The sequence below is a fragment of the Haliotis cracherodii genome, unplaced genomic scaffold (assembly GCF_022045235.1).
Source record: "Haliotis cracherodii isolate W230 unplaced genomic scaffold, xgHalCrac1.p SCAF_24, whole genome shotgun sequence".
NCBI lineage: Eukaryota > Metazoa > Mollusca > Gastropoda > Lepetellida > Haliotidae > Haliotis > Haliotis cracherodii.
In genome coordinates this window covers 4,157,205-4,181,326 of record NW_027266280.1, presented here as the reverse complement: position 1 = coordinate 4,181,326, position 24,122 = coordinate 4,157,205, and the positions used below count along the sequence as shown (strand labels likewise).

The following is a 24,122-nucleotide window of genomic DNA, read 5'->3' as shown; positions in this document are numbered from 1 at the left end:
TTATATATTTATACATAAGTAGTATTAGACTGGAACTTGTTCTTATCTTTTTTAAAACGTTACAATAACCAAAACAACATATAAGGTTCACCATGCCAATGTCAGCTTGAAATGATGCAACATTAATGATGGAAATATTTGTAGTTTCGCGCATTATCTTATTTCTTCCAATACAAGTGTCATAGGTTATTTTATGCAGAGCTCGCATATGAGCGTCCAGCATTTCTGCCAGCAATGAATCTATACATATTCACGACATGACATATTTTGACGATGTTGTTGATACTTGTACTAGATTTTTCATTTATCAAACGGTTATCAAGATGTTGATCAGGAATAATTATGTTCATATTTTGGTGATCGAAATTAATTTACTCTACAACCTACTTAGATGACACATATAGTTTGAAGAGTGCACATTACTTTGGTGTTCAAAACATTCCTACAACGTCACAGCAGTGTAAAAACTACATTTTGAACAAAAACTTGACAATGAACCTATGCATGTAATTAAAAATATACAATGATAACATAATTGCAAATCCCCGAAATCTTACGGAATAATCATAAAACACATTCAACATATTTGAAAACGACTATTGAAACAACGCATGAAAATGTTTCGCCACAAAATAGAATAGATGAATTGCGGATGAATGATGACATAAGAGTTGTTAGCGTTCCAAGATTTATTCAGATGCAGGGTGACTTGGCAGTCAAACTGTACCTACTTGTATAGTGGAGGGCGCATAGTGAGTTAGTGAGTTGGGTTTAACGCCGCTTTTAACAGTATTCCAGTTATATCGCGGCGTGTCAGCTTAATGTGAGAGGAAAGCCCGAAGTGATGCAGGTCTCAGACGTTTACCACTCCGGTGAAACACACGCGCACGGGTATGGTGCTGACAAACCTAGAAACATAATCGGGGCGAATCGGGATTCGAACCCACAATCATAGGTTTCTGTCATGCCCAAGGGACGCAACTCTGCACAGCGAATCGCGGCGCCTTAGACGACTGGGCCACCCGTGCCCCCGTAGGGCGCATAGCAATCTCTGATTGGTTAAGTTTTGAAGACATTATTTGAATTGATTGTCACCATAAGTCCCTTTGTTATTTCATGTGTTGTTCCTGTTTGGTACAATATTCTCATAGGTTACCTAACTTGTTATCGTTATTGGTCAGCTTGTCAATCTGGAACTGACACGAAGTCCAGTCGGTGACTGTAATGCGAACAGACATCTGTTGTCTAAATTATATCTGGCGGTATGTGGCGCTGTAAGTCCCCATCGTCCCTAGTACGGTGATCTCTCTTTAGTTACTGACGATCTCTAGCCCATTTTTATATTGTGTTGTCCAACAATACTTATGACTAGTTTTAAATAGACTCTGTGATATTCTAGTTATTGTACTGTCCATCGTTGACAGCTGATATTATTAATGTACTTCTCATCACGATATGGCTGAAATACTGCCGATGTGACGTTAAATCTTAACTCACTCACTCACTCTGGCGTCATGTTTGTACAACCAAGGTGAGTTACTCCATTTATGTCAGATGTCCGAGGATTGACTGCAAAAATACATTTCTGTATTTTATAAATTTTGAATATTATTTAATAATTTGATATATACTGAACCGCATAAGAAACGTCACCATGAATAGATATATGATAAACCTTATATGTCCAAACACTGTAAACATACTTTGAGACATATTAATTGATGAAACTTGGTAAAACTGATCATCTAGGTTGACATTAAAGTGTCAAATGATCTTAAAGTGAAACACAACACTAGTCTCTCAGTGTGGGCACGGGCGTCATCATGCTGAAACTCGTGGTTTCGGCGATGTGCCTAATGAGGTATGGCGTGTTGTCTCAAGGCTTGATCAATGTATCCAGCTGTTGTGACACCATTGCCTCTCCCTGGACCAATGATCTGGAAGACATCAGGGCCGATCTTCTGTGCAAGACCAATTCCACCCTATACCATGATGCTCGGACCACGAGTCTCTCTGTACAACACAAGCATCCGAATAACGTTCCCCACAGTGTCACCGGACTCTCTCTCTCTCTCTCTCTCTCTCTCTCTCTCTCTCGGTTCCGGCGATGACGTGGTGTGGCCTGTGACAGTGGAGGTGTCTGCTTGTTAATCGTCGACGCACGGTTTCCGCACTAATGTGTCGCTGGTGTGCCCCATGGTCTGTCGAGCAGTTTCTGCAGCAGTAACAAAGAGATCTTGAAGATGCTGTCGCACAATCTGACGATCCTGACGTCGGGTGGTGGCCCTTGGTCTTCCAAACACTAACCAGATATATAAATGACAAATTTTCCATGCAGTGTTACTTGGGGTGACGTTTCTTTTGCGGTTCAGTATATGTGACTTATTAAGCAAGTGTCTCACAGAGGACATACTCGCTCATAGTATGTTACATTTTCGATAGTCCTCTGCCAATCGTTGGTGACATCAGAAAATTTGCAGAGCAAAACTCTGGCAATTGGCCTGAGGTCAAAAGAACGACAAACAAATTCCGTTTCATTGAGGCATGCCGTAAAACATCCTTTAACCGTCGAAGAGTATATGGATCGTCTGTTACGACGTAAGATAGTCTTGTCATAAGGCTTGAAGTCGGGAGAACAAGGCTGCCCTGTAATAAAGCAATGATACCTATTAGCCTGTTTGATATACATACCAAGAACAAATAAAAGTCAAAACCATTTCTATGTTCTAAAGAAACATCTGCCCAAAGTGAAGTCGACTGTACAATTCCAGGTAAATGATGGACATGTGACCACTAATCACCATCTAACTGTGACGCACCTGGTGCTTGCGAAAAGATGAGCACACCCCTTCCCAGCACCGGCACCCATCATAAACACATGCAAAGACAAGTCAACCGTTTATAAAAACCACCGGAATACACAGCGAAAGTACAAAACTAAAGGACGGGCGGACGGGCGGACAAATGGACGTAATGTTGCTGGAATGATGCCAAAAGCAGCGTAAACCAGTGTTAATCCGGAACAGCGATAACGCACATTTGGTCATTTGGTCTAGGTGAGCTTTAAAAGGGGGGTATCGCTCACCGGGGTTTAGTTATACTGGTATTAACCTAAAAGAAAACGCTGAAGTCTTAGTTTAAGTTGATGCAATGTCCTGTGAACATAATAATACCATTGACAGATTTCAGTAACTGTATCCATATTTTAGATAAGTTGCTGAATATCGAATGTTACAAAGATGCTCTGCATAAAGAATTATCAGTTACAATGTTATCAATATTTCGGAGATGCAGAGCAACTCATTGGTTTCACAAAGCCTTATTAGGATGTTTCTCATATTACCTGTTGTCCGTTCTTCTCCTCTGGTAGTGGTCGGTACAGAAGGAGGAACTGTCCGTTTTCCTCTGGTAGTGGTCGGTACAGAAGGAGCAACTGTCCGTTCTCCTCTGGTAGTGGTCGGTACAGAAGGAGGAACTGTCCGTTCTCCTCTGGTAGTGGTCGGTACAGAAGGAGCAACTGTCCGTTCTCCTCTGGTAGTGGTCGGTACAGAAGGAGGAACTGTCCGTTCTCCTCTGGTAGTGGTCGGTACAGAAGGAGCAACTGTCCGTTCTCCTCTGGTAGTGGTCGGTACAGAAGGAGGAACTGTCCGTTCTCCTCTGGTAGTGGTCGGTACAGAAGGAGGAACTGTCCCTTCTCCTCTGGTAGTGGTCGGTACAGGGGGAGGAACTGCCCCTTCTCCTCTGGTAGTGGTCGATACAGGGGGAGGGAGTGTCCCTCCCTCTGTCGTCGTGTCGTCAGTTTTCAACCCTAAACGCCAAGAACGAAATTAAAAATGTACATTCTGGTTATTTCACGAAACTTTAATTAAAATCGGTCCATACTATTTGAAGTTGTCCAAAAGTCAGTCCATTGTTGGTTATAGTCAATGTCACCTGTATCAAGTTTTAAACTTCAGAGATTTAAACAAAATCCCTCGTACCTCTTTTTGCTGTTCAGAATATCTCCTCTTCCGTTCGTGTAAACAATTTGACACAGCAACAACAACAACGTTATGACATATTGGGTTCTTGAGATGGATTTCAGCTAGTATATTCTCAGCAAATGACGAAGCTGGAATAGCCTCTTGTTTAGTGCTTTGTAAATGTGAACGACTTACCCAGCCTTAGGCACAGATATCCTTGATGACCACGAACAGGTACATGCATCTCTGGTGGCTGACACATGCGCACCCGGCCAGACTGCTGAAGAGAAACCTTTCTTTAAACGATTGTTGAGGTAGTACGTGAGGGATTTAATATTGCATTAACCCTGCATTTGATTACACACAATAAGAAGCTCAATAATTCATTGCAAAGACCAGGTGTCTGGTATCTATGTAGAGAACACTGTACTATACGGCGCCCCTGTGTAATAGACGGTCCCTTGTAACAGTGCACATGCGCAATCGGAACCGGAACCAGATATAATTATAAGCAAGTCCGTGTTCGATACTTGTTTAGTTATTGTCATTTCACGCTGATTTTCTCAAGTAAAGTGATCGAACATGTGGAACTCTGTTCTTATTTATAACTAAACAAGTTGAGGCTGTCAAGCGGAGATCGTCAGTGCTGAGGAAGACACGACTTGGTGCAAACGGACCACAAGAACGTTGACAGGTACCGTACCGTACCGAAGCCCCCCGAAGCCTCCCCCCCACCCCCCCCTACCTGAAGTGATGGAGTAAATCCTGCTTGGGCGATCTATAGCCTTTTTTATATTGTACCGTTAGGTATAGTGACATCTTTTTATGGTTGTATACTAGTTTTAAATAATATCCTGTGATCATCTAGGTATTTTACTGTCCTTTGTTGACAGGCCGTTATTGTTTAAATGTATATATTATGTATAACTTTTGGTAGTCACGATATGGCTGAAATACTGCCGATGTGACTATAAATTTTAACTCACTCACTCGCCTAACCGAGCTGGAAGACGACGACGATGTAGAGAAGGACAACCTGGCATGGTGCGCCGCGGGCAGTGACATGGGACCGCGGGCAGTGACATGGGACCGCAGGCAGTGACATGGGGCCGCGTCAGGGAGGCCACCAGTAGCGGCAGCATATGCACATGTTGGAGGAAATTGCAGTCGATGGCATTCCCGACTCGAAGATCGCGATTCCGAAGACAATTCCAGACTTTCACCAGTACCGCGAGAACATTACATCGACAGACGGAGTGATCCTATACAAGGACAGAGTAGTCATACCACCCTCACTCCGCGGCGAGGTGCTGAGCGCCCTACACACTGCCCACCAGGACATATCGATGATGACCACCCGTGCAGAATCCTCAGTGTTCTGGCCAGGCATGTCGGCCGATATCACTGCCACTCGGAACAACTGCGAACACTGCCACCGGATGGCACCATCACAGCCTGGAGCGCCGCCATCCCCACCTGTCCCGGCTGTTTACTCCTTTCAGGCAGTGTGCTCGGACGTCTTCGTACACAGGGGTGTACACTACCTCGTGACGGTGGACCAATATTCGAACTGGCCAATCATCTCGGTATCGACAGGTGGTGCCACCGGCCTCATAAACCACTTACGTCGCGCCTTCGTGACATACAGGACGCCAGAAGAGCTCGCATCGGACGGGGGGATGGAGTTCACCTCGACCGAGACCAGGCCCTTCCTGGTGGGGTGTACACCACCGCCTATCATCGGTGGCCTTCCCCTACAGCAACTGTCGTGCGGAGATTGGTGTGAAGACGATGGAACGACTTATCACTGACAACACAGGCCCGCAGGGAGAACTTGACACTGACGTTGTGCAGAGAGCGTTGCTACAATATCGTAACACACCTGACCCTGATACGAAGATCTCCCCGGCAATGTGTGTCTTCGGCCGCCCGAACGACATAGCAACCCACATCACGTAACCAGCACCCGTCATGACATCGCAGCTACCTGCCTTCGACAGCAAGCCCACGACGCAGACAGGAACCACACGTCCGCTGGTACTGACGTCAGTAAGCACACTCCGGCGCCAGACACCACCCTATTCAGTCACGCCAGCAGCACCAAGGCGAGGCACACCGAGGCGCAAGATCCTTCAGTCGCCACCACCGGCCCCTGAGACCCTGAGAGCCCCACCCCCACCGGAGCCCGATGTGATACCGCCAGCACCAGCACCGTATTTACACCGATCCACAAGACCGACCAGCATGCCTACTTGGCACAAGGACTACTCCATGGAATAGTCATATATGTCTATATAATATAATATGTCTACAAGACATTCAGAAGACGACACATGAATGAGAAATGAATGGGGAATTCAAAATGTAATAGCGCCTTACAAGTCAAATGCAAGAGGAGTTGACACCTTCTTTTTGTTATACTTTAGAAAAAAAATCCATAGATTTAAACAAGATATTAATGGAATCTATATCATAGGAGATATCACAATAGAGGGCATAATGATAACTCTGACTAATATTTATGCGCCAAATCAAAATGAACCTCCATTTTACAATGCTTTATTCAATAATATTGACGAATCGGTGCTCATATACGGAGATTGGAACTTGGTACGCAATCCAGCTGTCGATTTGGAAAATTATAAGCATATCAATTATCCCAAAGCAATAAAGTTAGTACTTGAAAAAACAGAAAGCTTTGATCTAATTGATATTTGGAGAGAGAAAAAATCAAGATGCAAAGAAATACATTTGGTGGAAGAAAAAGCCAAAACAACATGCTAGACTTGACTTCTTCTTGGTTTCAATATAAATATTCTACAATTATACCAGGATACAAATCTGATCACTCTGCAATAACTTTGACTTTTTCAAATACACTTAGCAAAGAAAGAGGTAGGGACTACTGGAAGTTGAATACATCTTTACTGTTTAACAATGACGATATCCAAATAGTGAAAGAAAAACAAAAACTAGAATATTCAAATGGTAAATATTCCAAAGATGAAGCCAGAAAAACTGAAGACCTAAATGTAGAATTATAAATCAGTGTGATACGCTTTTTTCAGGAACATATTTGATGAAATTGAGAGGCGAAAAAAATGAAAACCAAACATGAAGAAAATATAAACTTAGAGGAAAAATAAAGGAAATCGAAGAGGAAATTAGGGAGTTTTTTTCAGATAAGTGAATCCAAGCTGTCAGACTTGTCTAAATACAAAGCACAAAACTGAAAGAAGAAGAATCAAGGGGAATACAAATGAGAAACAGAATCCATAGGTACGAGGAAGGAGAAAAACCATCAAATTATTTTTGTCATCTTGAAAACAGGAACTATATCAGTAAACTAATTAACAGTATTATAACTGAAAAGGGGGAGTTAATAACCGATGGACAATCCATTTTAACTAAAAAAGACATTTTTAGGAGAAACTATACTCTTTATGTGGAGAAATAACTAATAAAAGCAAAATTTCATTACACAAACTTTACACACCAAAACTTAGTAAATCACAGTTTGATAATTTAGAAGACATGATTAACTGACATAATAAGGTCAGTAAAATCTATGAAAAATAGGAAAAGCCCAGGTATTGATGGATTCCAAGTAGGGTTTTTCAATTTTGTCTGGAAGGATCTTGGAATATGGGTATATACCGCACGTGTTTTCAGCCATACTTGTTAGCAGTCCTTAACAAAAAAAGAAAAACACAAGAAAACAAAAGTCTTTACGGCCATTTGTCATGCCACGCCTTTCAAATGTGCAACGTGAACATGCCATTGTCATGTTGCAGACGGGAACGTCCATAGCTGAAGTCGCAAGGACGATGGGTTGTAGTCGACGGACTGTTTATGATTTACAGACGCGTCTACAGCAGACGGGTACCACCGTCGATCGCCCTAGGCCAGGTCGACCTCGTGTGACGTCACATGCAGAGGATCGTCAGATTGTCTTCCGTCACCTCCGTAACCGATTTTTGACGGCTACATCAACCAGAAATGAACTGTTTAGGGGTAGACTGAGTGCGCAAACTGTTCGAAATCGTCTGAGAACTGCTCACCTTCAAGCACGACGGCCATACTGCGGGCCGATTCTGACTCAATTACACAGACGTCAACGTCAATTGTGGGCACACTGACACTTACGATGGACTCATCGATGGAATTGGAATCAAGTCGTCTTCAGTGATGAATCCCGATTTAATCTTCCATTTGCTGATGGTAGGGCGAGGGTGTGGAGGCGCCGTCATGAACGTTACGCCCTGTGTTGTGTACAGGAAGTTGACAGATTTCGAGGCGGAAGTGTCATGGCGGGAGTGCTTTCTGTGGCAATGCACGTTCCAGGCTTCTTGTCATCCGTGGCAACCTCAACGCTGCTGCTTACCGCGGCCAGGTACTGGCACCAGAACTTCTGCCTTTTATGGCAGCACATGGATCCGGTTTAATCTTCCAACACGACAATGCCAGACCCCACACAGCAATTTTGACAAGGTATTTCCTTCAGAATGCGGGAGTCAACGTCATGGACTGGCCCTCAAGGTCTCCCGACCTCAATCCCATCGAACACGTCTGGGATGCTCTATGCAGAAGTCTGCGCACTCTCCAAAACCAACCACAGAATTTGCAAGATCTTGGCACCATTTTGCAGCAACAATGGCGTCGTCTTCCCAATCATGTGTTCACAAGCATCACAAGGTCCATGCGGAGGCGTTGTGTGGCAGTTGTCAACGCACATGGTGTCCATACACGCTACTGAACTTGTGTGCCATCAGATTCTCGTGCTTGGGACTTATGATTTAAACTGTTGATGTTATTACCGAATACCGTAGGTACTTGGAACAAATTATGGTTACCGCCGTTAATTAAAATCCTTCTTTGGACATTAATGATTAAAAATTACCTTCTCTGATACATTTGTCCGTTGTATATCATATATGGGATTACTTTTAAAAATGTGAAGTTTTTAATTTGACTCAGTATATTATATAAATGTGAAAATTTAGAGTATCAATATTGCTGGTTGCTCCAGGTACCTTTGAGTCTTAAACACCATTCGCAAATTAATAGGTTTTGATTTTTGTTTTGTTTGACCCGCAATCAACAATATGACGTTCGTCTCGGAATAATTGAATCTGGGCGAAAAAATCCAGGGGTTGACATCATGGGCATTGATCTATGCAATCGTTTTATGATTACATGCACCGTTATTCGGCTCTTACGACAGGTAAAGGTTGCTTCAGCGATGTTGGGATTGGTTTTCATACTGTATCAACTAAAGCTGCCCCTCTACTTTATGAAGAAAAAAGAAATATGTTCACAGAACACTTTTCATTACCCTCCTTGCATACATGTACTTACTTCCTCTGCCGACAGTTCAATGTAGACGGCCTCGTCATCAGATGTCACGGCGTCAGGGGAGTCTGTCTCAGTCACCTTGTTGAGGTCACACACCGCAGGAGTTGTCTTCCAGCGCCAGTTCACAGAGACACAGTTGGGTATGTACAGACACAACTTGTAACACCGGTCCCGGGCAGCCACCGTCCAGCTACTGACCACATGGGCAGGAGCAACAGCCAGGCCAGGGACACTCCTAGCCCCTTCGGTCAGAACAGCTCCGGCCAACATGACAGTGGCCATTAGAGAGACTTCGTATGCCGACATTGCTGCAGCCAGTTGAGAGGTATTGTTCGTCTTTCCCCTTTCCATACAGCCTGCATCAAGACAGATAAAGTGCGCAGAAAGTTATATCTGTTCTTGTAGCTTTGATAATTGGCGAGACCAGTCAATGAATCATTGAACAACCAGCTACACGCTAACAACAAACATGTCACAGTTCGCAGTTCACGTGTCAATTAGGCAGATCTACTGATGCAACACTTATTTGTTGATTTGTCTCACGAACTGTGTTTTTGGATACAGAAAGTATAGATTTTGGTACGTAACTAGTATGTCCTCGACTGTTGCTAACGCGACACGTGTGCATATTCTTTCGTTTTAAGCCAGCCTACTTTCTGAAGTGATACATCGTTAAAATCGGCCAGGGGGAGAATGGTACGAGGAACAGATAAACTGTCTAGACCGGAAGCTCTACAACACCTTCGCGACGAACTATTTCATATTATCAGTGCTCAATAACACACTCGTTTTATCTCTGGAAGGAGGAGCCCCCAGCCCACCCCCACACATATATACTCAACAACAAAAGTTCCTGTGACACCAATGGTTTGGTTTTCAATATTGTAGTACATGTATGGAATCAAGTAAAAAAACGCAACTGCTACAGAAAAGCATGCATTCCATGCAAAAGTTTATTTTTATGCAAGACCCATGCATTTCACTACCCGAGAATGGGTATAAAAACATGTGCCGTAACGGGATTCCATATGCATTGTTTAGCATCGTGCTGACAACAACCACTCAGAAAAACAATAAAATTACGTAATTATTCAACATTACGAAATGCCACGTCTGTCCGAAAATGAGCGTCTGCGAGCCATTGTTATGCCTGAAGCAGGATCCAGTCAACGTGATGTTGCAAGAAACAGAAACACCATTTGGTGTTTATAGCAACGTTGGCAACAGACGAATGCAGTCAGAGACCATCCTCGGAGTGGCAGGCCACGCGTAACCAATAATCGACAAGACAACTGGATTCGAACAACACACCTACGAAATCGATTCCAGCCAGCAACAGTGAAGAAGCATCCCTGGCCTTCGACGAATATCTTCACAAACCGTACGTCGCCGCCTCAGATGTGCAGGGATTGTCGCCAGAAGATCCGCCAGACGTCCCATTTTGACAGGAAACCACCGTCAAGCACGTCTACAGTGGTGCAGACAGCGTCTACGCTAGACGGCCATGCAATGGGGACAAGTTCTATTCACCGACGAGTCTCGTTTTCACCTCAGCCACAGTGATGGACGGATTCGTGTGTACCGACGTCGAGGTGAACGTTACGTCAATTATTGTGTCATGGAAGAAGATCGGTTCGGGGGCGGCAGCGTTAACGTTATGGTATGGGGTGGGATTACAGCAAGACAGAGGACCCGACAGCGCTACCGCGACGAGATCATCGGCCCTGTTGTTCTACCGTTTTTGCGTCGTCATGACCCAGGCATTACCTTTCAACATGACAACGCCCGGCTTCATATTGCTCGACTTGTTCAGGATTCTCTTCAACAAAACAACGTGAATGTCATCCCCTGGCCGGCTCGCTCCCCTAATCTCTCACCAATCGAGCACATGTGGGATGAGATGGATCGGCGCCTTCGATGTCAACCACGTGTTCCACAGACACTCCAGGAACTTCGAAACTTGCTCCAGCAGAAATGGACAGATATCCCACAGGACTTCGTGCGATGCCACGTCCATTCCATGTGACGAAGATGTGTTGCTTGCATCGCAACCAGAGGTGGATACACACGCTTTTGATTTGCAGATTGACAATTTGGCATGTTCATTTATTTTTTATGAAATCACGCATTTTCTGAAGTCAGTATGGCAAATTAAACCATTTGAACACTTACATGAGTCTTTTATCTGATGCAAACCGAAATTGTTTCAGATTTTGTAAAAAAAATAACTTTGCATTAAATCTTATTCAATGTCACAGGAACTTTTGTTGATCAGTATATTTTAACAATATTTTCTTTTAAGAACACGTCCAGGGAACAGTTGTTTAAAATGTCTTCGCTAACCTGATACGTAATGACTATTTTCCAATATTTTGTTTAGTTAAATACCCCTGAATTTATGATCCTTGATTTATCTACCTTGATTTAATATGGCTCGTCTTGTTGTAGCATATACATGTGTATGTAAGTTAACACCAACAAGGGGGGCACGGGTGGCCAAGTCGTCTTAGGCGCCGCGATTCGCTGTGCAGAGTTGCGTCCCTTGGGCACGCCAGAAACCTATGATTGTGGGTTCGAATCCCGGTTCGCCCCAATTATGTTTCCAGGTTTGTCAGGACCATACCCGTGCTCGTGGGTTTCACCGAAATGGTAAACGTCTGAGATCTGCATCACTTCGGGCTTTCTTCCCACATTAAGCTGACACGCCGTGATATAACTGAAATTCTGTTAAAATCGGCATTAAACCCAACTCACTCACTCACTCACTAACACCTACAAACGTTATTGGCAGCAGCTGTGAAGATCTGAATGGGATGACACTGGTGTATTGATGCACGAACAACCTCGCACTCATGTCCTGTTTATCCCTTTGCGAACGATGTAGAGCCAAATTTAATGAGTACACAGAAAATTGATTGGAACCCTTAATTGACTTCGATTGGAGAAGGATATCTTTCAATTTTCGTTCAATTACTGTCCTGTTATTGATGTTGTGGTATGTTATCTATCATGTGTTCATTCAAACAGAATACTTACAAGAAAGTCGATTTATGTTGGGCTTCCGTGGCAGCGTTAGCCGTACATTCCCATGATGAAACTACAAAACATTGTGGTTGATGAAAAGTTTATGAAGTGACTTGGAAAAATTATCTGCAATCTACTCCACTAGTGAGTGATTACGGTTTTACGCCGTGTTTAGCAATATTCCAGCAATATCACGGCGGGGGGACACCAGAAATGGGCTTCACACATTTTACCCATGTCGGGAATCGAACCCGGCGTGACGAGCAAACGCTTAAACCACTAGGCTACCTGACCGCCCCCTCTACTCCACTAACGAAGATTACTTCTCATATAAGACAATTCAATCCCTACATATTACTGAATGATGAGTTGGTGAGGTGAAATTAACGTCGCGTCCAAAATTTTTGCACTTATATAGCGACGTGCATGCACGTGTGTGTGGCTGCTTGTACTAGTCCGGACTGATGCCGATTTATAGTACACTGAGATATCATGCCGCAGTTTAACATGAATACTCCACTCAGACACAGTATACTGACTCCGAGCGGACCAGTCATTGTTTTTAGTCCCTGAATGCCGATCGACAGACAGGGTAACAACAAGTACCATCTTTTAACGTCTTTTGGGAAGACGCGGCCGGGGATCGAACCCCGGACCTTCCGCTCTCCGGGCGGACGCTCTACCACTAGACCACGGAGGCGGTCTACTGAATGATGAAAAACACAATAACTATTAAAACCAGGATGATTAATTGGATCGGTTACGTGTTTCTGGGTTTTGGAAATTCCTTGGATTATTTACGGTAATAACAGTAAATAAGCATAAGAGCACACTTCTAAATATATATTTGTTTTAAATACGCTGTGATGATGTATATTATATGGAGCAAGGGATGTTGCTGTAACAAGAGTAACCTGTGCAGACATTTAACATGCATGTATAGAAGCACGTTTAGTGCCTTGTAAGATATACACTAGAATTCAGAGCGGCAAAACAATTCCCATAATCACAAGAAAACCCTGCTAAAAGCGGAGTCGATTGTACGTTTCTAACTATATTATAAGCATGTATTTATTAATCACTATCGACCCGTGAAGATCCGGGGTAGAATAGGTCTTCAGCAACCCAAAGCTTGCCGTAAAGGGCGACTGTGCTTGTCGAAAGAGGCGACTAACGGGATCGGATGGCGAGGTTCGCTGACGTGGTTGATGCATGTCATCGTATCCCAATTGCGTGTATCGATGCTTATGATGTCGCTCATGATGTCAATCACTGGATTGTCTGGTCCAGACTCGATTATTTACAGACCGCCGTCATATAGCTGGAATATTGCTGAGTGCGACGTTAAACAACCAACAAACAAAACAACTCCCAACCGACCGGTCCTTGTTTTTGCCGAGCGTCAGGCAAGGAAACAACAAGTGCCATCTTTTAACGTCTAATGGTATGACGCGGCCGGAGCTGGAGACACAGACCTTCTGATCGGTATACCCTCTATACCGGTCAGACGCGATGACTTGTTTGCATGTCATCGTATCTCAAATGCGTAAATCGATGCTCATGATGTCAATCACTGGATTGTCTGGTCCATACTCGATTATTTACAGACCGCCGTCATATAGCTGGAATATTGCTGAGAGCGGCGTTAAGCAACAAATAAACAAAAATTATACATATAGCTACGAAAACTTATTGAAATGATAAAATATGGAAGTGTATTAAAATACTCCAGTCAGCTGTAAAGATGCAGTGAAAACAAATGATGTATCGGTTGTACTTGAGGACTACATACATCTCCATATGAATGTCATATATGCCTTCACATCTCTTGTTTTTACTCGCGTGCCGTGGATCACCAGGATGTGACCGGCATGCAAGTCACTAAAGTGTTTAACCCTTGTTTCGACATTGCTCTCTGTAAAGTTTATTAGGACAGACGAACATGTCCGCAAGGTTTGGTATTAATAAAATGTGAGATTTAGAGATCGCTGTCAATGGCATCCAGATGTGCGCGCGCGTTACAAACAACTAATCCACAAAACTGTATGACATGATCAATGTTCAACTTTTCCATTTGTCAACTTTACCTTTACGTTGAGTAATATTCCAGAGTGAATACCTTGAATACGAAGTTGGCGGGGGATATTGAAATTGGTTCTGTCCATCCGTGCGTCCGTGTGTGCTCGCGTCCCGAAATCGTTTCCGGAGCATAACTCAGAAACCGTGAAATATTTCGATACGAAACTTTGCATGTCTATCAGACTCATGCTGAACTGGTGCCTTTTGCTACTTAGGAATATTTTAATTTTTGTTTTTTACGTTTCCATGGCAACAGGTTGGACTAAGGTTCTATAGGGTACAGTTCGTTTCCGGAGCATAACTCAAAACCCATTCAATACTTTCTGACAAAACTTTGCATGTTTACCAGACACATACTGAACTGGGACCTTTTGCTATTTAGGAATTTTATTTTTATTTTTTTATTTTTTACGTTACCATGGCAACAAGTTGGACTTAGGTTCTATAAGGGTGGTGTTCGTTTCCGGAGCGTAACTAAAAAACTGTTAAATACTTTCTTACAAAACTTTGCATGTCTACCAGGCACATACTGAACTGGTGCCTTTTTATGTTAAGCACTTTTAGAATTTTTTATTGTTCATGTTTCCATGATTTAAGTTTTTATATAGGGTGGGTTCACTAATGGAGTATAACAAATAAACTGTTAAATATTTCCTTGCCAAACATTGCATGTCTACATATAAAGCACATACTGAACTGGTGCCATTTGATATTAAGGAGTTTTAGAAATTTTTATTTTAGAATTTCCATTGCAGCTTTTTTGACATGGGCTAAGAGAAATGTTGGGTCAGTTACCTGGTTTGGGACCATAACGTATTAAAATGGGCGGGGGATATAGATGACTTTGTCGACTAAACGCTTGTTAGTACTATTTATTGTGAACAGTTCCGATCGCCAGTCCGCGCCGTATACCCAGTATGTCTCCCGTAAACGTTTGAATCCCCAGTAAGTCTCCCGTAAACGTTTGATTCCCCAATAAGTCTCCCGTAAACGTTTGACTCCCCAGTAAGTCTACCGTAAACGTTTGACTCCCGAGCAAGTCTCCAGTAAACGTTTGAATCCCCAGTAAGTCTCCCGTAAACATTTGATTTCCCAGTATGTCTCCCGAAAACGTTTGACTCCCCATCAAGTCTTCCGTAAACGTTTGAATCCCCAGTAAATCTCCCGTAAACGTTTGGCTTCCAAGTAAGTCTCCCGTAAACATTTGCCTCCCGAGTAACTCTCCCGTAAACGTTTGGCTACACAGTAAGTCTCCTGTACACGTTTGGCTACACAGTAAGTCTCCCGTAAACGTTTGACTCCCCAGTAAATCTCCCGTAAACGTTTGGCTTCCCAGTAAATCTCCCGTAAACGTTTGGCTTCCCAGTAAGTCTCCCGTAAACATTTGACCCCACAGTAAGTCTCCCGTAAACGTTTGACTCCCCAGTAAATCTCCCGTAAACGTTTGGCTTCCCAGTAAATCTCCCGTAAACGTTTGGCTTCCCAGTAAGTCTCCCGTAAACATTTGACTCCACAGTAAGTCTCTCGTAAACGTTTGACTCCAGAGCAAGTCTCCCGTAAACATTTGACTCCACAGTAAGTCTCCCGTAAACGTTTGACTCCCCAGTAAATCTCCCGTAAACGTTTGGCTTCCCAGTAAATCTCCCGTAAACGTTTGGCTTCCCAGTAAGTCTCCCGTAAACATTTGACTCCACAGTAAGTCTCCCGTAAACGTTTGGCTACACAGTCAGTCTCCCGTAAACGTTTGAATCCCCAGTAAGTCTCCCGTAAACGTTTGGAGCCCCAGTAAGTTACCCATAAACGTTTGAATCCCCAGTAAGTCTTCCGTTAACGCTTGAATCCACTGTAAGTCTCCCGTAAACGTTTGACTCCCAAGCAAGTCTCCAGTAAACGTTTGAATCCCCAGTAAGTCTCCCGTAAACATTTGATTTCCCAGTATGTCTCCCGAAAACGTTTGACTCCCCATCAAGTCTTCCGTAAACGTTTGAATCCCCTGTAAATCTCGCGTAAACGTTTGGCTTCCAAGTAAGTCTCCCGTAAACATTTGCCTCCCGAGTAAATCTCCCATAAACGTTTGACTACATATAGGTTTAACAAAAATAGGCGTCGGAGATAGCTTGCTTTGTACTGATGTTTTAATTTGTAGAATGCCATTGATACATGCACGTTAATTACTAAAGCATTGCGCACAGAAACTTCGTTTTGTCAGGTTTTGGGGAATTGAAAACTACAGCTATTGTTAAAACATGACTTTGTGTGACATTGCAATATCTGTCTTTACTTGCGTCGTTGGGAAGACTCTCTCTGTACTTACGCTCTTCCCATCCCACTTCAAACAGCCATCCATGATCATAGCTCCAACCTGCCATGCAGCCATGCGGCGTCTGATGAAGCCTGCAGCAAGGTTGGCGACTCGTAGTCTGTACATGTCCCTCACTTGGAGCAGTTTTTGGGCGTGGCCTCTGTAAACATGACATAACGATTTTAAGGGGAAGGTGTCATCACATGAACGAGTCACCCCAAACACAATAGATCAGACATAGGATGTTGTATGCTACTGATAAATATAAAAAAACAAGTGCATGACATACTATCACTGGGCATATATATATACGAGACAGGGGCGTAATGAACTTATCAATAGATATCAGATGTCAATAGGCATAATTGATACCAGTACTATGTGGAACTATTAAATATTATCAATACATCACACCTGATGTAAATTGAATCTATAGACTTAGAGATGGGGATGCTCAAATGAACAAAGTTGCATCATAAATGCTATTTACATGATACTTATAAAACGATGGTAAAAATCGCTTTATCATATATACGTCTTTGTCAAATGGTCACCATGTAAGACATATTTTCATTTACTAAAGAAATACCACATAGGATTGCAACGTCTCAGTGAACCGCCCTTGTGTTTGTACACATATGCACTGTGACGGGAAACCTCTGTCTAAACTCTTTGCGAACGTTAGGCAATATATTCTCAAGCACGTAGGTGCTGCAATTAAAGCTTACTAAAATACTTCCTGTCAAGTGACCTTATATGCCTCTATCGGATCGTGATATTGTGCGATAACATGTCTTATCAACAAAGAGGCTATATTCGAAGATGCCTTACTCTTTTCGGTAGCAGTACCTTTGAACACAGAACGCAGCAGCAAGCGTTTATCCAAAGCAGGTGCCCCCTCCACAAGTCCTGGTGCACCTTCTCCAGTTATTCCAAGGGGCCCAATTACACTCAGCACGTACAACAATGGATAGAAGTGAACAGCAGACATGCATGTGACACGTGACATGATTCAATGAACTAAAATCTGAAGAGATGCAAGGACAATGGTCAGACTATTTGGCATAAATTGGATCTGTCACAAATTCACTTTATATCCTACACACATTAAAAGTTTCATGATTTGTTAAGTTACGAGAATTCTAAATGTATGAGGATAAATATTGCTATCACATTTTATCACACAGAACAGAAAGTTACATCTATTTCTTCATCACTAAAATTGGGTGTTCTAAACCTAAGGTTTACAAGTGTATCATCAGTTTATCATCAAATGTACTTCAAGCATAGTGGAAACGTTTATTGTTTACAATGCCTATCCTTGTACAGTGCACTACACTGCCAGAAAATACCAAATACTCAGTGAGAACATAATCTATGAATACGCTGAAGAATCGTTCAAGGGGGGTAACTCCTGACACCATTAACCATCAAATATTTAAATTGAAACGATGTCAGACAAAGTGGAAAAGGTTAAAGGTTAAGAGAAGCAGGAAACAAGGTTTATTCAGCGATGAAGAATCGCCACCAAGCGGTCAGGTGTGTTTGGAGTGAAGGAAATAGAGAATCTGACCATCGTGTCTTTTGATATAAAATATGGAAAAAAGCGTAACAACTCCGAGGCAAAGAGTGTTGATATATTTGATATCAAAAGAAACCTTTATTTATCATCAAACATCATTCTTCCAAGTTTTTCAGTTTGTAGACAGTAATAAGCAGTGTTTTATGTAAAAGGGACTGCTAACAGCTTCAGTAGCAGAGCCATTAGTGATGTCATTTGATTGTGTCGTCATGGTAACAAATGACGTCACAATGGTCTGCAAAGTATTTTGAAATTGCAGCGATATCATTGCAGCGATATCTACAATGTAGATATCGCTTGATCTCATCCAAGCGATATATCAATTGGGGCCCGTTTTGGATGATAATACAAATATGAGGTACACATGAAACATCAGCTGGAGCTAATGAATCAAATCTCCAAGGGAACAAATAGTCAAAAGAAACGCTTACATTACAAAAGTCACGCTTACATTGCTCAGGGATACATGGAAGCCTCTAACCACAGCACATATTTACCACAAAGTAGCCTGAACTGTTTTGCAAAAGGAACTTGACAAAGGAATTATAACATGAAAATAGTATTTAGCGCATAAATCACTCACTCTCAACCATACCACCAACACTCACTCTCAACCACACCATCAACACTCACTCTCAACCCCACCACCGACACTCACTCTCAACCACACCATCAACACTCACTCTCAACCCCACCACCGACACTCACTCTCAACCACACCATCAACACTCAGTCTCAACCACACCATCAACACTCAGTCTCAACCACACCACCAGCATTCACTCTCACAAAGACAATAACATTGTTATTCTCCAACGACTCACCACCAACATGCATATTATAATTAAAATCTGTAATGTATATCGCAAAAGAAAAGAAATACCTATAAAAATTATGTATTTGATATTTTTCGAAATGTGTGCAAATAACACCATCAAATTGACCTTTAGATGAAATATTTGATTATATTTGAGAATTCGAATAATGTCAAAGATGATGTCAAAGATGACGACAGCCAGAGCTGTTTTAAGTTCTTACCAAGGTTACAACACCGTCCTCTATAACCATCGTAGCAGTGACACTGGCTGTTGGTAAAGACTCCGTGGTCACACGTTTGACTGCAGTTGTGCGTCATTTGCAAGTCCTCCCCAGTTAACCCGCACTCTGCCATACATTCCTGCTGGGACTGTTGGAGTCTGCAGCATGGCTTCCTCGTTCTGGACTGCTCGCCGCCACCACAGGTCTCTGAGCATGAGCCCCAGTTTGACCAAGCCAGGAGGGAACACTTGGTGCAGTCGCCGGGTGTGTTCTCTGTGTGACCATGATAAATGGTACAAATATGAAGGATGGACAAACAATAACCAGTCTCGATTATCCGACGAAACAGAATTCATTTGGCGTAAAAGGCAAAATAGCAGTGATAATTATTAAATTAATGGATTACAGAAAATCGGTGATGAAACTAGGTGTTCACGAAAAGAGTAATCCTGCCCTGCCCTATCGGTAGTAATTGCCTCTCACACACTTTGCATAAAAAATATGTTTGTTGCCTGAGTCGTAAGGTGTCCTCTCTGTGTGACTGTGATTAATAATACATATAAATTGGATGAACAGGACAGGTAAGCAATGGCTTAAATAATAATAATAATAATAATAATTAATAATAATAAGAATGATAATAATAATAATAATTATAAATCGATAAAACCCTTTCCATATCAAATAGAAATCTCTGCATGAGCATGTGTTTATGAATCACTATGAAATAGTGTTGATACCAGGTGTTCACGAAAAGGTGAGCATATCCTGCCTCACCGGTGGCATACGTCACAAACACATGCAAAGGCAAGTCAATTGTTCAAGTGACAAAACATGGGAACATATGGTGCAAGTCAAAAGAGGGAACTGCATCGGACATCCTTTTTTCCACTGATGCGCCAAATTAGGAAATGATTTTTACATGTCTACCATAAAACTTTGGGAAAGCTTTACTGAGGCATTGAATATTGTAACCTTGATCAAACAACTTCTGAGTAAGAGTCATATGGCATTCTTTCAAATCGTGGTAGAAAGAGCATGCTCGATTCTATTTCAAAAGTTGCGAAATGTAAACACCAGAGGCTGAAGCTGCTGGAATGAAGGGATGGATGACTATTGAAAAAAATTGAAATCCCTCTTGTCATACAGTCTTGTGGAGAGTGTTTTGTCACTGATGAGGCGGTCTCACTGGTCTCCTTTATTTCTAGTTTAGGTGGGTAAATCAGTGGAAGGGAATTGATTAATTCATTGTTATTGAACTGTATCAGACCATCGATATACCTGAAGCTTAAGTTAAACTTTTTGGCCAAGTTACCTTGTTTTGACTTTGCCAATCCGAACGGAAATTCCGATTCATATGGATAAAGAAACAGATCCGCAAGAAGGGGAACACAGTTGGTGCCAATGGTGATGCCTCCTTCTTGCCAAAATGTGTTACCCCCAAATTTTACGTAGATGTTATCAATAAGGAAGTCCAGCATTTCACACAGTGTTTTCTCAGTAAACCTCAAATGGCATTTACTTTCATTTTGCTCAAATTGTTCTCAACCTCAGGACATAGATACGTATATGTATCTCTGCACACCACGTTTTGTAACAAAAGCCCCATGGATCAAGGAATGCATTTTTTCCTTAAGTTTGTCATGTGGGATAACACAAGGTAGCAGGTCACATTTTATCAGGGACTAACAGAGGACGAAGCAGAACATATGACTCTAACACTTGCACATTGTCATCATCAACTGTTCTCTCGACTCAGGGCCATTCTGATTGCTCATTGCATTAGAGATGTGACTTGCGTCGAGCTATATATTGTTTATGAGAGTAAATAATTCAGTAGTTACCTATGTCACAGCAAGCACCGCCATAACCTGGGGGACAGCTGCAAAAAGATGTAGAAACTGTCCCTCCATTGGAACAATAACCACTGCATGCTGATGTCTCTCTCTGGTCAGTTGACGAAAACGTGCAGTTCGATATACACTGGTCAAACGTCAAACCCTTGAGACAACATGGATTGCGTGTTCGTGTCCTAGTGCCTCCTCCACAGGCGGTGCTGCAGCTACTCCAGGAACGCCAGTTGGTCCACGTGCACCTCTTGGCACAGTCACCTTCCGCTTGGGCCTCATCTAAGTAAATGCACAGCACATCTACGTCATGGGTCAGTTTTGTCTTTACAAATGAATAACCTCAAGCATGCCACAAGTATCACAAGTTTGATCAAATAGTTGAGACGCCCAACGCTAACACCGTATTCGTGCGTGCGTGATTACCGTGCACCCTTTCGAGTTGAGTTGATTGGTTCAACTGTATCATATGGCCCTGTTACGCAGGGGTAGCATTATGCAGATGGCTGTTTCAATGAATGCTCGTTCCACCCGTGACGAAACAGGTCTGGTTGTTGATGAAATATAGTGATAGCTAAATAGACATATTTTTTATTCATGCACCGATTGTCTTTAAATATAATATCCAGTTATGTATGACTGTTTAATAATCTCATACCAACTTTGACTGGAGTAGATCCGTTAGTTTTTCTGATATTGTAGTAAACGTCGGTACCTTGAATTACCTTCCAGACTATAGACGGAAACGTACAATGGTCATTTGTCGCATATGTTTGGTATTGCAAATATCTGTTAGGGATATAGATTTCTTATGATTATGGAATAGGTTTTGTCACTTGTGTTCACAAAAAATGATGAACTTCGACCACCATTCTGTGACTACTGTGTCTGACAGCTTGGGGAGTGAACTAACACACTTAGGATCCTGACTAGACTAACACTGAGTCAATGAAAACATTGAAAAAAAATTTATATACATTTTCTTCAAAAGAACCTAAGCAAATTAGACTCAGTTACTTTAATCTAGACTTGCCAAAGCTTTAATTAAAACACATACCTAAAAATTATAAATTTCACAGTCATGGTGCAGGACTAGATCCTGACATAGCGGCTGTTATAGGCTTCCAGTTATAAACAGAGACGATCGTGCCATCCATGGCTCACAATAAGGATTGTTGATAAAAGGTGTGATTGTAAGGAATGCTGCACATTCACACATCAAACGTTTGATCTCATATATATCTCACACATTAAATAGTGAATTGTTTGAAAGGCATTACTTTGAATTTGATGGATCACAAAGTAGACACTTTTTATGGAAAACATTGATCTAAAGAAACGCCAACTATTGTGTATTAAAAATTGTGTATTATTTTTATCCATGAATAATATCTACTTCGTCAGTTAGATTGTTCCCTACCTCTTTCACAGCAAATGCCGTATCGTAAGGGTGGACAGTGACAGTAGCCATTGCTGTATGTTCCTCCATGTTGACAGTCCGTGTTACAGGACTGTGTCTCTCTGCCAGTGTTTGGTAGGCTGCAGTCTCGTAGACATGCATCATAGTCAAGGTCGGCCTTACAGCACAAGCTTCGTGTCCTTGTCTGGATTCCACCTCCACAGGTCCTGCTGCAGGATGACCAGCTCGCCCAGGGATACCACTCACAGGTGTTTAAGTTGTTAATGCAGTCTCCATGACAATGCTGTGGTAAAATTATGATTAACAGGGTGATACTCCAGGCAAGCTTCCATACACCCATTGGAGGATCAGAAAGCTTTACTTCCATTATAACAATCCAGTAGGTTTATCTTGTTTGTGCAGGTTCTTTGTACACTTCTCGGTGTTCCTGTGATGTACGTCAACTAATGTCAGTCCAATATCAGGACACAAGATGCTTACAGTAAAATATAGGACAGTGGGCATGTGATGAGTGGTAAGTAAGCCTACACAGGGGCCGCGCGTTCTGATTTGCTGGCAAAGTCCCTCGCTGTAACCACCACAAAGCCCTTGATCTGTCAGAGGAGTGAACACAATGAATAATTGTAGTAAACAGAATGTGAAACCAGGTCGCATAGATAGATTGTCAACTAAGGCCAATCCAATGTCAATACACAAGCTGCTTACAATACAGTGTGAACGGTTGTCGTTATACAATGCACGCACTTTGCTTCACATACTTGTATTATCTTGGGTTTCAATGTTTGACTGGTCATGTTGTCTGTTTCCTTGGATGTGTGGTGAGATATGGGAGTAGCCTTTTGTTCCAACACAGAGCTTGAAATAACTACCAAGTAAAATGAACTGGCTTTGAAACCATATCTGTGCTTGTAAACAACTATCGTCCTTCCTCCTGTGCGTTGTTAGGCGTTCGTTTGCTTTTTTGCGTTTCAACCTAGCTCTACATTTAACACAGTGTGTTCGTCTCCTAATAATACAATTGCTACAGTAATTACGGCCACTGTCTCAGAACGTAGGTAATGCCAAGCCACTAATGTTGTTGACTGTTTTTTCATATTTTTGTGAACATCTATCTTTCTCAAAGGTTTGGAAACTTAGGAACACCTTTCAAGACTACTTATCAATAACATCAATACATGAGTACTATGAAACGAGCCATTCGGGGAATTCACTGGACCAAGCAACAGTTTAGCGTATGAGTGTGATTACAACTATTTCAATTCTTATACTATCTGAACCATACATGCCAGAGTGATGGTGTAAATCCTGCAGGGTTAACATGTAGGTAGCAGAAGTATCGTAAGTCCCCATGGTACCTAGTATGGTGACCTACCTTTGGTTATTGGTGATCTATAGCCCATTTTTATTGTGTATTGTTATGAATTGTAATGAAATGTATTATGATATGCTAGTTTTAAATCTACATCTGTGATAGTCTTGTGTTTTTACTGTCCTTTGTCGACAGATTTTAATG

At 42.2% G+C, this 24,122-nt stretch overlaps 1 protein-coding gene across 4 annotated transcripts; it reads right to left on the bottom strand.

The window, feature by feature from the left end:
• Window positions 1-2,102: 2,102 nt before the first annotated feature.
• On the bottom strand, window positions 2,103-23,098 carry LOC139472325 (A disintegrin and metalloproteinase with thrombospondin motifs adt-1-like). 4 transcript variants are annotated; one of them, XM_071254772.1, is made up of 6 exons: window positions 16,702-16,845; window positions 12,354-12,414; window positions 9,321-9,673; window positions 4,158-4,242; window positions 3,344-3,808; window positions 2,103-2,646 (listed from the first exon to the last, which is right to left on the bottom strand). In XM_071254772.1, the coding sequence occupies exons 1-6, from the start codon at window positions 16,795-16,797 to the stop codon at window positions 2,399-2,401; spliced, it is 1,308 nt and encodes a 435-aa protein (XP_071110873.1). In that variant the 5' UTR covers window positions 16,798-16,845; the 3' UTR covers window positions 2,103-2,398. The 4 variants fall into 4 exon arrangements, with proteins under 4 accessions (XP_071110873.1, XP_071110874.1, XP_071110875.1 ...); XM_071254773.1 differs by having other exon boundaries at window positions 4,158-4,239; XM_071254774.1 differs by having other exon boundaries at window positions 16,735-16,845.
• Between the last annotated feature and the right edge of the window lie 1,024 nt (window positions 23,099-24,122).